The following is a 17,263-nucleotide window of genomic DNA, read 5'->3' as shown; positions in this document are numbered from 1 at the left end:
CTATTGAGGGAAAACGGAGCAGGTGGCAGCGATGCGAGACAGACGAGGCTTCGAGGCGCTCCGAGGAAACCACAGAGATGCCGCTATTTTGCAAACATCAATAGGCTCCTTTGATGGAGTTTCATTAATGTGTGATGAGCGCGTCACTAATGAACGCAAATTAGACTGTTGGACATTCTTAGATGGACATTTACTTCAGGACTTCTGTGCAAAGCTTTCTGAAGGTGTTCCTAAAAAATGTGAATGTTCTGTCCATGAGAAAGAGCGTAAAGTTTTTAGTTTGTAATTTCCTGTGAGCTGGTGAACGTGATTCTTCACCTAAAAAGTGTTGTTACCCTCCAGTACTCACTAACAAGAGTCCTCAGCTCACTGAGGTGTTTTTCCCTCCCCCATTACTTCTTAGTGACTCCAGGATGTGGGAAGAGCCAGCCACGTATATTTAGCTTGAAGCTAACGGGGACTGATGCTAACAGCAGCCAAACTGTCCAGAAACGCCCATTTACAAACTCTCCAGGCCGTCTGGTAGAACCCAGGTCATCACAATCAGTGATCCAGCAACACTTTGATTGGAGATCAGAACTTGCTAGAACGAGGGTTAGCTACGGATCAAGCCAGTTGGTTGTTCTTGGTGCTCCTGTGAACGAGCGCCAAAGTGGAAGTGCTGTAGTTCACTTTTATCTCCAATAACAGTGTTGACGGCAGGATTAAGAAGACCTGGACTACACCAGACAATGACCTGGAGAGTTTGTGAACAGGTGATTTTTGGACTGTTAACAAATTCTTCATTCGCTCCAAGGTAAATATGTGTGGCTGGCTCTTTCTGCATTCTGGAGAAGAAGTAATGTCGGAGGGAAAAAAACTGTAATTGTGTTATTCAATGGGTGTTGTCGACCTCCTGCCAGCTAACATTTAGAGCCAAACATCCTCCACACAGCTGGAGTCAGTTTGGTGTGAAACGTTCAGGAACTTAATTTGATTCTTAATCATGTTAAAAATGTGGCGTCTGGTTGCTCATTTGTAGAGAGAACTGCTCTGAGGAGCATTGACGTCACGTTGACGATATTTTTGGCTGCAAATTTGCATTTGGATTTAAGGCTGCTTGGGAAAGGTTGTTGCAGTAACATCTCTCCAACTTCAAAATGCTCGCTGAGTCATTTCAGCATTTTATCTTTTGTTTTCACCATTCGAATCAAGTTATTGATATGATTAATATTCTAATGCCTACAAATGGACCCAGACATTTGGAATTAAATGACAACAGCAGCCCCACATCTCAATATCAGCTTTAGATAGAGATAATTACATTCAATGACATCATCAAGGTTTTTTAGTTTTGAAAGCTTTCATCAGACAGCACTTCATGCGTAAAATCGGAAATTGGACATGCAAGAATAGCGAAGATAATGAAGTGTCTCATGTTTGAATATGCTCATATCCAATCATTTTTATATTTATGGGAAGACTCTTTCAAGCTGTTTCCATTCTGATCTGTTTCATCATTTGCTTTGTTTCCCGCAGATGGACGACGCTAATCAACCTACACAGCAAGAATGAGAAAAGAAGCTTTGGCTGGATTTAGTCCTCCATCCACCGTGCTTGTTCTTTCGGTCGCTCTGTGCCCGACTGACTGACACTCTGCTGGATAAAGACTTAATTGGCTCTGATCTGACAGCCAGAACAATAAAAGCCAGAATAAATCTAAATGCAGTCCTACTGGGAAGAGAGTGGGAGAGAGGATGAGCTAAGAACACCAACCATGTGGACAGAAATAGTGGGTGTATCTTAGGTTTTCCTCAGAAGCCTTCTTGGAATATTTCTCGAAGTAGGACTCCATTTCTAAAGTTCATTTGGAAGTTATGTTTGTGTCTGAAGAAGATGATTCTTCTCACATCCCTGCAGTGCTTTGATCACGAGGTCCTTGCTGCTACTCGCTGCTCATTAAAACCGAGGGATCATCATTCAGTGTTCTACAAGCTCCCCAAGAAACAAGAATTTTGAATCTGAGATTGCTTTTAATTCGCCATGGCTCAATCAAAGCCGGCTGCTCTGTGTCTTGGATGTTCCAATTGCAATATTCTTCAGATTTAGTTGAATTAAAGACTTCACAATTCACGCTTCAAATTTCAGACGTGCCTCCCACCAATCCCTCCCACCATCAGCCATCCGACCAATCATGGGCAAGCCTCTCAGCCGTCCCGGGTGTTTCAGGAAGAGTTCCTGTTGCCTGGAGAAACACGGAGCTGGGGATGGAGGAGTGGGAGGCCGAGATGGGGGAATGGAAGGGGGATATGGAGACGGCTACGTACCCCAGCGGTCCATCTACGATACCATGTGCATCAATCAACAAATAGACAGTCACCACCACCACCACCACCACCCTGGAGGGTCAGTCCGTCGGGATGTGGGGGGTGAGGGCAGCTTTAGCTACTCGGCGAGCGGCTCCTTGAGGGTCAGCAGGGCCCCGGGTGACATGTTTGATTCCCAGCCTCGTTCCTTAACTCCAAACCCTTCTTTTGTGCGGCGTCTGGATGAAAGGGCCATCTATGATTCATTGAAACTTGGGGTTCAGGATACCGATGGGTGCCATTCACCTGGACGTTTCACCCGTTCAGTTTCTCCCTCTGTCTCCTCATTCTCGGCACCTGGAGTGTCATCATCATCCAAGAAGCACCACCATCACCATCACCATCACCATGGTGACAGCACAAAAAGTAGAGATGGCAGACATTCCTGGAAAGTTCTGACACCTCCAAAACATCTGGAATGCTTGGAGCTGACTACGAATGAAATGATGGACAGGGGAGGGGGATATTTGAACCCGGGACACTACGCTCCCCCCGGAGGCCAGTCCTCGTCTCTTACCTCGCCCCTCATCTCCCCCTTCTCCGGCTCCCCTCTCTCCTCAGGTTACCACACTCCAGTCTTTTTCTCCCCTGCCAAACCTCGACCTAGTCAGAGTCAGAGTTTACGCTGCTCGCCTCCACATGTCATTCAGCCAAGGCATTACTCCCAAACCCAGAGCCTCCGTCTGTCTCCACCCCAGGAACTTAGACGGTCGCCCTACCGAGCCCCGCTGGTCCAACTGTCTGCGCATGACCTCGAGCAGGACCTGAGGGATCGAGGAGGATGGGGCCGGAGTGAGCGAGAGAGGGAGTGGGAGAGAGAAAGAGAGCGGGAGATGGAGAGAGGGTGGGCACAGCGAGAGTGGGAGAGAGAGAGGGAGAGGGGGAGGCTGGAGAGAGAGAGGGCAAGAGAAAGGGAAAGGAGGGAAACATCGACTTTCGGGACCTTTGGGTACGGTCGACCAGTTCCTCTGCATTCAGACCGGGACTCTGTCTTTTTAGAACCTGACCAGGTTCTAGATACAACCCCTCTGTTGCTCCCCCAGCCCTCACCGTCACCCTCCCCAAGTGCTGCCCCAAGAATGGGCACGAGTGCTGTGGGTAGAAACAGAGCTGGGTCAAAGGTGGGCTCTGAAGTTGCTGGTGGGGCCATAGTTTCTAAATTTGACAATGGAAGTGTGGGTTTGGTGTTAATTGACAGCAAAACTGGGTGTGGACCAAGACTAGTGAGTGAGGCTGGAGTGGGAAACATGTCGGAGGCTGAAATTAGGGCTTGTATACAAGAGAAACAGAGAGCGGAGGGCTGGAACAAGCATGATAACGGAACTAGGGCTAGCATAAAAAATGGGTTTGAAACAAGAATGGGCTCCCAAGTGAAAACAAGGCCAGGAAGAAGAGATTTGGAAGGAAAAGTGCAATCTGGGATGGAAAATACAGCTCAAGCTGTGAACAAAGAGGGACAGAGGGGAGGGTCTAGGGCTGGAGAAAAAACTGAACGAGGTGTAGCTACACCTGAACCCATTGCTGAGGTTGTACCATCAATTGTGACTGATGTTGAGAATAGGGTTGAGCATGGACATAAGGTTGATGTTGGACCTGGTGTGGGGATGTCGCCAGAGACAGAAACAGGAGCTGAGGGTAGAAGCAGCTTGAGGCAGGGTGACCACAGACCTGGATCAGAAGCTGAAGGCATTGCTAAAGCTGATAACAAGCTTGGCTCAGCAACAGAGTCCAGGTCAGAAACTAAAACTGAGACAGAGGTAACAGATGTACCCACATCTGAGCCTGAGAAGGAACAAGACCCCGGGTCAGGTATTGAAACAGGGGACAGTTGTAGCATTGAGACTGTGGTCATCAGTGAGTCGGTCCAGAACAACGCTAAAAATACCGATAAAGCTCAGGTTAGCACTGCAGCTGGGGATAAACGTGAAAAAACTCAACCTGCCCCTGCAGACCAAGCTCTAACGAAGCCTTTGGACATTGATACGATTATGTCCAGCCACTTAGATAAAGGTTCCAAAAGCCAGAAAACCAAATCCTCTAAGTCCAGCTCCAGGACTAGGCCTGGCACGGCCACAGGACTGCGACAAGGTGTGGATAGCCCTCGACTTACCAGAGGACTTGCAGACTTGGAGTCAACAGGCCCTGCTGAAGGCATCGAGTCCACCTGGCCTCGGAGAATCATGGTCAGAAAGAGGACTGTTCGGCAGGGGGGAGCCCTTCACAACCTCCCCATCCTGCCTCCACTGCCCTCTGTCCTCTCAGCTCTGGAGAAGAGACGCCCACACCTGCATCCCCGCTCAGGCCACTTCTCTGAGAACCCACTAACAAGCTCAGGGGAGCCCTCAAGTATTGTGGGACGATGCTCACTTAAAGAGCCTTCCCATCAAGAACCAGGACAGGGAGCCAGTTTAGTTGGCCGAGCTTCTCTGAAGGAGCAGAACTTGGAGCATTGGAGGGTCTGCAGGGACCAGGAAGAACCTCGGAGATCCAGGAGCAGGGAAAAAACAGGAGAGCAGAGCAAGGAGAAGAATGAAAATGGTGAGAGAAAGGGGAAGGAAGAGAAGGGAGAGAAGGAACAGACAGAAGAAAAATACAAAATCGAGGAGAAAGCACTGAAGGAAAAAGCCGATGTTGTCGAGGGACCCGTGGAAGAAACCAAACAGGAAAAGTTCATGAGAAGACTTGAAGAAAAAGTCCAAGATGATTTAAACAAAATGAAGGAAGTGAAAAGGAATGAAGAAATCCGGTGTGACATACTGGAAGATATTGAAACGAAGGATGGAACACAAGAGCAGCACGGACAAGAGGGAGTAGAGGCTAAATTCAAGAAAGAAGGTGGAGTTGAGGGAGGAGAAGGAGGAACACTCGGAGAGGACCAGGGGACGGAGAGTTGGGACGCTGTGCTGGAGATGGTCAATACTTTGTGGGATGAGGGCTGGGACAAGGGGGGGCAAGGTGGAGGAGGAGGAGGCGATACAGATTCCTTTTCAGGTTCCCTTCAACGTTGGCCTCTCCTCCGGCCCCCCGTGGGCTTTGGGGGCTCCCACCCCCCCTCTTCGGCCGCCTCGGAGCTCAGCCTGACGGAGTTGGAGAGGAGAGCCAGGGAGCTTGACTCAGACTTGGAGCACCTAGATCTGTCTCAGCCTCAAAGAGACACCCAGGATTTATACCAGACCCTGCTGGAGCCTCAGAGGGAACGGGGTGATATGTACCAAACCCACCCAGGGCCTCAGAGAGAGAAAGTGGCTCTTCTGACAGGTTGGTGGGACCAGTTAACTTGGCTTCGCTGAAGTTACTGTGGGATATAAACTGAATGAGTCTGACTTTGTTATTTGGGAAAAGCTCACAAAATCCAAACCCAGCATTTTTTTTGTAGCTTAGCTTTCATTACAACTGCCCCCCAGAGAATTCTAAACTAAGGTTGTTATTACTGAGAGAACTTAAACACTCTTAACAACACAGTAGAACACCAACGAGTGCTTCATCAATGATGGACAGAAACTGCAGGAGAAGGTTGAGTAGAAATTGTAGAACAAAACAAACAACTGAGAGGTTCAACCTCTGTGGTTTCAACTGCTCCTCCCTTAAAATTTAGATTTGGTGGAAGTAAAGATTTGATCAAGCGTTGTGAGTCATTTTGAAGCCAAGACCAGTCCCAAAACAGAACCAGCCACTGGAAGTTGTGCTGACATTCGATGGTCCAAATTACCATCGGGAAATTGACTGAGATCTCATTTGTCTGACCTGGAATAACTTGAGTTATTTGGCCGTGCAAGAACAGTAATCCCTGAGTATTCTTACAGATGGGAGGAGAGGAATACTGCTGTAGTTGCAGTAGCGTCTTTAATGTGGGAATGTGAGCTAAGAGTTGAGTTAAACTTAATTGTTAACTTCCTTTCAGTTTTGGTTCATGGCGGTGCTGAACCAGAGTTTTTCAAGTGGTTTTCGTCTCCAATCTAAGTGGTAGTGGATTGTTGGTCGTCTTTCTGGATTAAGAAGAAGTGGATTTTACCAGACAACCTGGAGAATTAGTGAGCAGACGTTTTTGTTAGCTGTCAGGTTCCATTAGCTTGGAGCCAAATATACGTGGCTGGCTCTTTCTACATTCTGGAGTTAAAAGAGGTCATGCAGGAGGAAGAACACATCTTAGTGAGCTCAAGACTCCTATTAGTGAGAACTTGGAAGGAACAGTACATTTTTTTAGTTGAGGTTTAACTTTAATCTGTCTCTTGTTATTCTTCCAACTGGCTTCGGGGCTAAAAGTTGTTGGCTCTATCACCCTCCCTTCAGCTGTCCCCCCTCCTGCCTCTGCAACATCATTTCCCTTTAAACAAGTTCCCAAACACAAACTGAACAGAATATTTCTTGCTTGGCAGCTTCATTATTAACTTCATTATATAACTTCATGATACTAGAAATGATACTCTGTCCCTGTTTTCAGGAGGAAACACAAATCTAGGGGGAAATAAATCAACGCATCACAAACTTTAAAATAATTCATGTTTGCAACTGAAATTCAAGTTGACATTTGAGAAAATTGCATTTACAATTATTTAAGTACAGTGATGAAGTTTTGTGGTGTTGTTGCCATGGTAACTTTTAATGTTTGTTCGGAACCTTGAAACATCCACTTGCTTGAAGTGTTTTGGATAAAATGTGCCGAGCATCTGTTGTCATGCTATGAGTGCACACCAGATTTTTAAGCCTTTTGCATGGCAACGCCGGCTTTGTATCAAAGGCTATGAAGTGAAAGTTTATACGTAGATTTGTGACTTTGGTGGGCCTGTGAACCTCTGGCACCGCTTTTATCAGGTGGAAATCTCATCATCCACTTCATGGGCATGTGGTCAGTGGTTTGAGGGCGGTGACGTTCACCGCTGAGGTCTGGCGTTTCAGCAGCAGTTCAATGGACTCATCGCTGGTTTATTGATGATCAGTGTTCCAGAATGTGGCCAAATGCCTGCAGACTAACAGTCTTCCCATCAGCTGAATCAGTGAATATGAGCCTGTCACAGCAATATTTCACTTCTTTTTATTTCCAACTGTTGCCTCCTGTATTTTATTTTTTCAAATTTAAGTTATTCTTTATTCCACGCAATATGCAGCATTTTCTTCTCGTGAGTGGATGGAGGATGTTAATTATTCTTCCTGATTTTCTTGTTTAATCCTGTTAGGGTTAGTATGGACTAAAAATCCTTGCTCTTTTTTTTCCAGGATTGGGGAGCAGATCCCAGGTCAGTCTGGAGCTCAGCGCCATGGCATTACCAGCTACAGACACAGACAGACCTCAGGTGGGATGGTCAGCAAAATCTGCTGTTGGGATGTCCACCGTTGGCTCAAGGTAATTTCACTGAGACCCACGTCTCACCAGGTACTTCCTTTAGTAGCTCATCGAGAAAAAACTACATAATCACAGTGTGAATTTTTGTATAGGCCCCAGACACACACAGGCCCCCCCCCCCACACACACACACACACACACATGCATGTAATCAACTAATTACGGTACAGAGTTTCCACCCTACAGTTTTTGTAATTGGGTGACATTTTTAGTGTTTTCTCATCATTAAACCCAGAACATCTCATGTTCAGTCAGGTTGTTCACAGCGAGTTCACTCACTCCTGGAGAAGAACTTCTGATCCGGTCCAAAAGTAGCACCATCATCTCCAGATCAGTAGAATAACAGAACAGTGTGTGTTGCTCCCACGTGTCATTGACTGAGGGCACGATCAAGGGAACGTCAACAACACGAGACAGCTGATCAGTTCATGATGATGTCACCATCACTCAAGACATCATCGCTTTTAGAGCCATAAAAATCAAAATGACCTGTTACAAAACCAAAACATCCATCCATCCATGCATCCCTCTCTTCCTCCATCCATCATCCATCATCCATCCATCCATTTTCTACTACTTGAGAGGGTGATGGGGGTGGAGCCTATCCCAGCAGCCTTCCCCCTGGACAGGTCACCAGTCCATGGCAGGGCCAACACATAGAGACAGACAACCATTGGCTCTCCCAGCCACGCCTACGGTCAATTTAGAGTCTGGATTAACCTGGTCCCTCTTGATGTCTTTGGACTGTGGAGGAAGCTGGAGTACCAGAGAGAACCCAGCAGGAACAGGGAGAACATGGAGACTCACCCAGAAAGACCCCGTGCTGCAGCCGGGGCTCCACCCACAACCTTCTTGATGGGGGGGGGGGGGGGGGCACAGTGAGGACCACTGCTCCACCCTGCTGTCCTTAAATCAAAACGTCCATCAGAAAAAGTTGTTTGTGATTAATCTGGTGTAACAGAGAGAAGGTTCTGTTGCAGGATCTCCGCAGACTTGTGGGGACGTGGTCATGTGACCGATCTGTTTTGTTGTGTTTTAGCTCCAATAAAGAGGACAGCTCTCCAGACTCCAACCTCACACTGGAGTCTGACTCCAGTGGGGTCTTCCTGTCCCTGTCCAATCAGAGTCAGGAGGAGGCCGGCTCTGACAGCGATCAGCCAATCAGTGGCTCCGATCTAGGCAGCAGCAACACGTCTTTGGAGAAAGATGGGGACGACGGTGGGTTGAAGGAATGGGGGAGGGAGGAGAGTGCGGAGCTACAGTGGTGCTACCCCTCCCTCCTCAGCACCCCCTCCCATGAGGACGTGGAGGGAGACAGTGAGAGAGAGGAGGAAGGAGGTGAAGTGAGAGGGAATGGAAGGAAAAATGTTGAGACAGTCGCAGGGGTTTCAGTCGTGGACCACCGCGACACGGCTGTCAATCCCATGAATGAGGAGACGAAGAGGAAAACAGTGACCCTGATGGCAACAGACTCCCCTCTTCCTCTTTCTCCCTCCAAGCAGCCAATCAAACATCTCCTCGATCCTAATCACAAGCCAATCAGAAGCTTTGGTCTCGACTGTGGCGATTTAGATCCCTTTGTCCAATCAGACAGCTTTGTTTACCTTGCTGTGTCTGCAAGACCTGGCTCCCATGGTGAAATCCCTGCGGTTACAGAAGTTTCTGCCCACAATATCAAGGCAGAGAGTGTGTGGCAGCAGTCTGACAGCAGGAAAACACACCCAGAGCTGTCAAACATGCAACAGGAGGCCAAACCATCTCACCTCGCCCCAAACAAACCAGAGGAAGGAGACTTCTTGTGCACTGACAGCTTTGTCTATCTAGCTGCTCCAGCCTGCCTCCTACTGGGCCCTGAGGGAACTACACCATACAGTGGCAGGTGGGTTTCTTTTTCTGTTATTTGTAACAGGGACAGTCTTGGCACAAGTGTGGATCCAGCATCTACATTAGTTAGGTATGATTTTGGTTTCACCTGCTCTGCTAGCTCAAGCTAAGTTCTTGTGTCTTCTGAATGAGTGACGCTCACTTCTGGTGGAAGCATTGAACTGCGTTGTTGCTTTTACTTGTCTGAGGGACGACGGAGTTCTGACCACTGAAAATCTGTATATCTGCTGTAGGATGTTGGATGTACACAGACATTTTTAGGACAGTTTAGCTGCCGTTAGCCGTCAGTCTCTGTTAGCTTCAAGCTAAATATACGTGGCTGGCTCTTTCTGCATTCTGGAGACACTAAGAAGTGAAGGAGGAGGCAAAATGTCTCTGTGAACTCAAGTTCATATGATATTTTCTGGAGAGTGTGAAGAGTCTGTTAGAGATACAATATTCACTCATCAGAGAAGAACACGGCCAACCGCGCTCATGGTGCTGCCCGTTCAAAATGTGACCGAGTCCTAGTTGATTCTGATGTCACAAAAAGTGTGCGTGTGTGCGTGCGCGTGTGTGTGTGTGTGTGTGTGTGTGTGTGTGTATGGGGGGGTCAGAACTGCTGGCTCATCCAAGTTTGTGTATCCGAGCTGAATATATTCACATTGCATTCACATTTTTTGCATGATGTCTGTTTTTCTAGGGACTCGGACTCAGAAAGTTCGGGTTCTGGCCCTGTGGACCTGTCAGTGCTGGGCTGTGGTTCTGTGGCAGGCGACAGCGACTGGGACTCTGACCTCTCTGACTCGGATCCGAGTCGTTCCTCTAGAATATCAGCTGCCAGCTCCAAATCTGCCGGGGTGGCTCGACCCAAGCGGCTCCCGGCAGAACCCGGGTGGGACTTGTTCGGGGAGACCAGTGAACACGAAGTGCTGAGCGAGCTCTTCACGGAGCAGGACAGAAACGGCAAAGCAAGGAAGGTTACCGGGGTTACCGCCAGCATGGCGGCAGCACCGGCCGTCCCCATGGCAACTCAGGCTGTCACACCACCAATGAAGCGGGCGTTGACATCTGAGCAGTCGTCAACTAAGAAAGTGACATGGCAGTTTAAACCAGCGCAGAGGTCAGTGTGCACAGGAAGCCGGAAAGAGAAGGAAGTGACAACTTCATCAGTTGCGAGATTGACAGAACTGGGAGGAGGTGAGGGTAATAGACCCTCCCCTTCATCTTCATCATCTTCATCATCGTCGCCGTCGTCCTCGTCATCTGGCTGATTTGTGACGTTGTTCTTGATGATGTGGGCGGAGCTTCTCAGCACCTGAGTTGATTACAGAAAGGTAGAATGGTTCTTTTCTCTAGATGGCGTAAACGCATTTGTTGCTTGTAGATTCCGAATTTTTGCATCGAGCTGCTGCCGTGACCTTCGTACGACCTTCTGTAGGCTGCGTCAAGGTCTAGCCAAATGTTGCGTTTTCTTCTGTTGTTGTACATAATGACTTTAAGATTAAGGCAGCGCGAGACTCAGGCTTAACAGATTATTTCAGGTTGGAATTTTATGGAAATAGAGCCACTGATAGAACCTCTATGTAGAACATGCACGGCGTCACTGGCAGGGTCCGTTTCTGGAGCACAGGGTAGTTCTCACGGTCACATGACTCTCTGGGGGGCTTTTATATTCTTCTGTTGAATGTACTGTACAGGGCTCATACAATCACACAAGAAATACTCTCTAAAACTTGATTCACATATGGGATTTTTAATATTTGGCCATTAAACATTGTATAGTTGGAATTTGATTTATATAACAAATAAAAACGATCAAAGCTGGAGAGATTTTCTGCGCACAGACATTTGCGTCTCATGTTAGAGCTCCGTGTAACGCTTGCTGTCATCTATGTACTTTAAAAATGGAGGATGTATTTTATAAGCACATCCAAACTTACAGTGTATTTACTAGTTGTGTCGAGATATTTTGCACATTGAGATGAATACAGAATGAATATGTATGTGATGAATGTGCAACCCCATCACATCATGGAGGGATTTTAGTCACGACATTTGATTGACATGTTTTATTTATCTTTTCGATTTTAAATTGTGAATGTACTAATGGGGCAATATGCTCACAGGTTCCTCTTATATTCTATGAGTGTTGTGAGTGATGTTAATAATAATAATAATAATGATAATAATGGATAAGTTTACTTTTATTTCTGCAGCCAAATATTTATTCTAAATGCAGTTTTACACTCATTTAGAGGTTCTATGTGTTACATTTTTAAAACATCGCTGTTGTCATCGGTAGCTTGTGGCTAATCTCTGAGACCACGGCTGAGATGATTGATAGTCCAGGATGCGAGTACCCTTGACCCCAAAGTCCAGTTCATTAAATTAGTGAGTCTGCTTGAAACAGTGGTCCCAGGACCGGTTCCTTTTGTACCTGATATTCGAAGGGTGTGGAAGCAACCCAGCCAGAACCAGGCACTGCCGCTATTGTCTGTTTAAGCCGGTCTGTTTCGCACCTGATGAACAAAAGCAAGCGCCAGTCATTCCTTCCTCTGGTTTCCATGGAAACATTGTTATGGGGGCAGCAGGGGTCCATTTCCTCCTCGGTCGGTGGAGGCAACTCCAAAATAATCAAAACAGCCATAATAATGTGGACGCTGGGTCGCATTGGGACGCTGATTAGCGCTCTTCGCTACACTTGGTCACAACGTTATTTGTTTTGGCAGGTTACAAACCAACTAGATCCATACGGCCACCGCCGTATCAGGCTGTGGATCCACACGTGCGCTCAAGCAAAGAACAAAACAATCGCACCTAACGTGAAACCAACCTCACACTGTTGATCCTCTAAATAAACAACTCAATTTCCCACAATCCCATCTGAGCCCACAATCCTGGCATCATTGCAGTAGAGAACAGCTCCATTTACACTGACGCTACATCCATGCTAGTGCATCTCCGGTCGGACAAGCGTCTTAGCACTAATTCAGAAACAATCACAGTCCATACTGATTTAACTCAACATGTATGTCACATGACCAATTGTGTACACTTGGCATGTGCATGCCAGTGTAAACAGGGAGCAGAGGGTTTGTTGTTTAGTTACAGAAAGCCCAAGACCGGAGATCCTGGAGACAGAGCAACAGCAGCTAGCTAAAAGTTAGCAAATTAATACTTTGCAAAAAGTGTGTTTTACCTCTCAAGTACTCACTAATAGAGTTCACAAAGATGTTTAAATATACGCTGCTGTCTCCTCCTGCAGTCAGGAGTCACAAAGAAGTACTGCAGGAGGGAAAAGCATCTCAGTGAGCTCAAGACTTGAAAGGCAAAGTGCACTGCTAGGGTGACGTATTACCTTCAGCACAGTAAACAAGCGTATTGGCGTGGATGTCGTCTGAGAGCGAGGCAGTCCGTGAGGTTCTCCTCCAAATCCAGATGGGTGGCACATAAACGCAGAGTTTAGGCAGGAGCTGCCAGTCACCCCAGCAGGGTTCCCCCTGATGACATGCATTTACACTAATGCCTCAGGATGAACGTGGTAACCACCTACGGCTGCTAGAGGGGTGGATCTCTCAGGCAGAGGGGAGGTTGAGGCGGATCAGGGTCAAATGCCGCCAGTTGTTCCGCTGTAGCAGGTTGCCATGTTTTAAATTTGCTCTCCAGTTTGAAATCAGCCAGCGAGAGGAAAAAGAACAGTTCTACTAAGAAGGGGGACCTCCCTTACACCTTGACCATCCTTAACTGCCATTATGAACAATGAAATGTTCTTAGTTTCTGTTGGTGGTGTAGAAGAGCCAACGGGACCTGGCAGGTCCACTGGTCACCTCTGTCCGGTCTGTGGAGCCTGGACTCATCAGCACTTCTGCACAACAACAACGTGTTCCATTCGATTCACAACCTGTATTTTCAAAAGTCTTTGAATTTATTTGAATGTTTTGGCGTGTTTGGTTTTTACCCAGCAAGGATTCTGGGTAATTCTGCTGGTGTTGGATTGAACCCTTGTGCGATGGCTCTTATTTTAAAGTACCGAGCTTAGATTGGCTTTTCACGTGGTCTGGGCTCGTTCCACCTGCGTGTCACTTTCACTGGTGTCTCATCTCATATTTTATTCCATAATCAAGACTGAATCTGTCTGAACGTTCCCCAGCAGCTCCAGGAGCTTCTCGGTTCTGTTTGACTGAGGCTTCTAGGTATGGAAACGAGACAGAAACATGGCATTTATGAAACCACATGGGCCGTAATGCCTATTTGTGCACCCACTTTAGTCACACCAGCCCTGCATTCTGGCTCAGGTGTTGTTCTGGAAAGGTCGTTTACATGGCACTGGTCCTGCCCAGGCTTTATTTGAATAGACTGACATTATGCTGCTTCGCTGATGAAAGTCTGCCTTTTTTGGTGACCTTTTCTAACTGTTTTCTGAGGAAATCTTAACAACTGGACCAGGAGGAGAGACAGACAGCTGGATGTACTTTTTTAATCAAGCAAGTTTATCACACATCTAACTGTGCAGCCCATCTAGTTTCACTGTGATATTTTAGGTCCTTCAGTGAGCTTCAGCATCATCAGGACGTTCGCCTGATTCCTGGATGTTCATGTCAGGCTGATCTCTGTTACAGCTGAGGCCTGAGAGCGATTCTTGGTGGGGACGATGATTATGTGAATTCTTATTGCGTGCTGTATACTCAAGCCTTGTTGAAATGCATTAATGTACAATAAAGACTACACTTGATGGTTGAATGCATCTTACTGTGTCTGACTTGGTCGTATAGACGCTGTTCAATACAACCCAGTTTGGATAAAACTAAGAAACAGAAAACACCGGGTAGAGGTCAGGTCACTTTGACCTCACAAGCACTTTGAGAGGTTTTTATGCTGTAGTTTGTTTTCAGATCCAAGTGTTTGTGGATCCCTGATCCCCCATCTGGATCAAGGAGACCTGGATCACACCAGACCCCCTGGAGAGGTGGTGACCAGACGTTTCTGGACAGTTTAGCTGCTGTTAGCATCAGCCTCCGTTACCTTCAAGCTAAATATACGTGGCTGGTTCTTCCTGCTTGTACTCTGAGGGAAAAATACATTAAATGTGTAATATGAACTCTGCTTCCTCTGAATTGAGCCAGTTGTGGTGTGGGTGGTCTGAGGGAGGTGTTGATTGACAGCTGATCTCTCCTTCACCCACCACAGGTGAAGCAGCTCATCAGCCCAGGAGCAAAGAACTGGTCGGACTGGAAGTGGAAGCTGACTCGCCTGCTAAGTGAAGTTAACTCAACACCAAAGTATTGACACAATTTCCTGTTTATCTGACATCACTTTTTCCTGAGAAAATGTTTTCATTTTCTCTTCATGTTCACAACAGACCCAAATACATGACATCATGTGGGTTCATGGTCAGTAGTTCAAAGTGTATTTTGTCTTCCAAGTACTCACTAAGTAGGAAGTAAGGAGTACTCAGCTCACTGAGGTGTTTCTCCCTCCCCCATCACTTCTTAGTGACTCCAGAATGCAGGAGAAACCAGCCACGTATATTTAGCTTGAAGCTAACGGAGGCTGATGCTAACAGCAGCTAAACTGTCCAGGAACGTCTGGTCACCACCTCTCCAGGGGGTCTGGTGTGGTCCAGATTTACGATCAGTAACGCACAAACTCTTTGATTGGAGGTACAAACAGACACTGCAGGTTCGGCGCTAGCATGAACAAGCACGAGCATGTTGCTTAAAGCGACTACACCAGCTGGTAGCGCTGAACTGGAAGTGTTCCAGTCAGCCAACTGGTTTAGCTCAAATCAAGGATTGTTCATGTGGGAGATTCCTGTTTCTGAACTGAACGAATGAACTTCCTCATACAGAGAATTTCTGTCTTAGCAGGATCAAACCTAAAAAAATGCAGTCATGTGTTGGACTTGTTGCCGTGATATAGCGGACACGCCAGCCTTCGGCTCAACCATGGTTATAGAGATTAACTAGTATGTAACACACACACAGACACACACATATGCAGTGCCTGCAGTGCCATCTGTGTATTAAATAGTACATGGTGTATGAAGAGTTCTGTCAGTAATGTAGGTCCGTCCATCTATTTAAGGCTGATTAATTAGAGCATTTTGAATAAGGCCAGAGAGAGAGAGCGACTACCTTTATGAATAGTTAATTCATGTGCCACTTCCACAGCCACCAGGGGGATTTGGGTGATTTAGTGGGCCAGATGACACAGTCTGTTTGTCACAGTCTGTAAAAATATACCACCAGATTTACTATAATTCCTCAACTCATTTGAACAAAGTTTAAGGGATCTGAGCACTCAGAGAATGAGGGAAGAATTATTTCAGTTTGTGACTCCATTGAAATGTGCAGGAAATCCAGTTGTGTTACTGGAGGTATGACAGCAGTGACTGCTGGGATTGTTTTGTAGAGCCGTTGTAGCTGGAGATCATTCTTTTTCCCCTCTCTTGTGTGTGGTAACTCTGACCTAAGGCATTATCAACATTCTGTTCCATTCTGTATTAAACCAAATTGTTCATTTCTGATATGGAATCTGTGGCAACAAGCGTGTTTGCTGGAGCTCTGAGGTTGGGCCCGCCATGTGAATGTGTTCTTAGCGGCAGTGATAACGGGACGAGGCGCTCAGCTGTAGCGTTCTGCCTCAGTCGTTAGACAGATTTGAGGTCTCAAGAACAATGTGGACTTCAGTGTCCAGGATGAGCGTGTAGTTGCTATCGCAAAGTGAATTTCACAACCCTTCATTGTCGGGAGTTTAGAAGCTCGACAAGCAACAACATTTACGTTTATTTGTTCCTCAGGAACGTCAGTCCATCCTAGACGGGAGTCTGCTCCTGCGCACTGTACTACTCTTTATGGACATTCCAAGCATATTTTACCTGAGAATGTTTAGACATCTGTTATGTGGGTATTTTATATATATGATGCTTGCAATTTTCCAGCTTTGCGTCGAGCAGTTGGCCGTAGATAGTAAACGCCAACAAAGCTGCCAGAGAGTGCCAAAGCATGCTAGTTGGCTTAGTTGTCACTGCCCAGAAGCCACATTTAACCATGGCAGACATTTGAGCCAGCGGCGAACGTCAAGGTGATTCGCTCACATCCGGTTATTCTCAGCCGTGGACCATCAGCGACGACTGGCCTGCTGTGGAAAACTGGCGAGGCCCCACCTGCAAGGTAAGTAGTGGGCATGCTAGCTGTGTTTAGCTGTCAGCTGAGCTAATGAGGATCGATGTGACGAGTCAGAAAAACTTAGAGATCGTTGACACAAGAATGAGGATTTGTTCATCACACTTGAACAAAGCCCCTTCTGGTCCTACGCCAGCTGCTAGTCGGCCCGTCTGCGTTGCAGCAGGAGGTCAAATTCATAGTGAAGCAATAAATGCTATAGTCTGTGAGGGGCACCTTCATATCATAAGTACCCATCCTTGTATAGGTGAGGTTGTGTTCCTGCCCTGAACACAAATACGATCGCAACATTTGCATTCACCTGCAGCAGACATCACTGCTGCATCACACTCGTGTTTGTGTGTGAGTGCAGAAAATGAACGTCCAGCTCGCTGCGTTCTCTCTCCCAGATCTCACTCTCCCTCGTTCTGTTGTCTTGTATCCGACTGGCTTGTGTGTGGGCGGGTGGATTCTGGCTTTTTTTGTTGTCAATTTTGTGTGTGTGTGTGTGTGTTTACTGTGTGGGTGCTAGCTGTTTGTATGCAACG

The 17,263-nt window shown here is 46.9% G+C and overlaps 1 protein-coding gene across 6 annotated transcripts in view; it reads left to right on the top strand.

The window, feature by feature from the left end:
- The window catches only part of LOC147246949 (uncharacterized), a 27,539-nt gene extending 13,249 nt beyond the window's left edge, over positions 1-14,290 (top strand). For 4 of the 6 annotated variants that reach the window (XM_086181709.1, XM_086181713.1, XM_086181714.1 and 1 more), the window contains 4 exons: positions 1,519-5,603; positions 7,560-7,686; positions 8,726-9,565; positions 10,253-14,290. In XM_086181709.1, coding sequence (XP_086037835.1) covers positions 2,174-5,603; positions 7,560-7,686; positions 8,726-9,565; positions 10,253-10,823 — 4,968 coding nt within the window. In that variant the 5' untranslated portion in view covers positions 1,519-2,173 and the 3' untranslated portion in view covers positions 10,824-14,290. Of the gene's footprint in view, positions 240-1,518; positions 5,604-7,559; positions 7,687-8,725; positions 9,566-10,252 lie in introns of all 6 variants that reach the window. The other 2 variants (XM_086181711.1, XM_086181710.1) reach the window with 2 other exon arrangements.
- The last annotated feature ends 2,973 nt before the right edge of the window (positions 14,291-17,263 follow it).

Source organism: Aulostomus chinensis, chromosome 17 (assembly GCF_037954235.1).
Source record: "Aulostomus chinensis isolate RoL2024-O1b breed Wild chromosome 17, RoL_Achi_v1.0, whole genome shotgun sequence".
Taxonomy (NCBI): Eukaryota; Metazoa; Chordata; class Actinopteri; order Syngnathiformes; family Aulostomidae; genus Aulostomus; species Aulostomus chinensis.
This window is presented reverse-complemented; position numbering and strand designations above follow the sequence as displayed.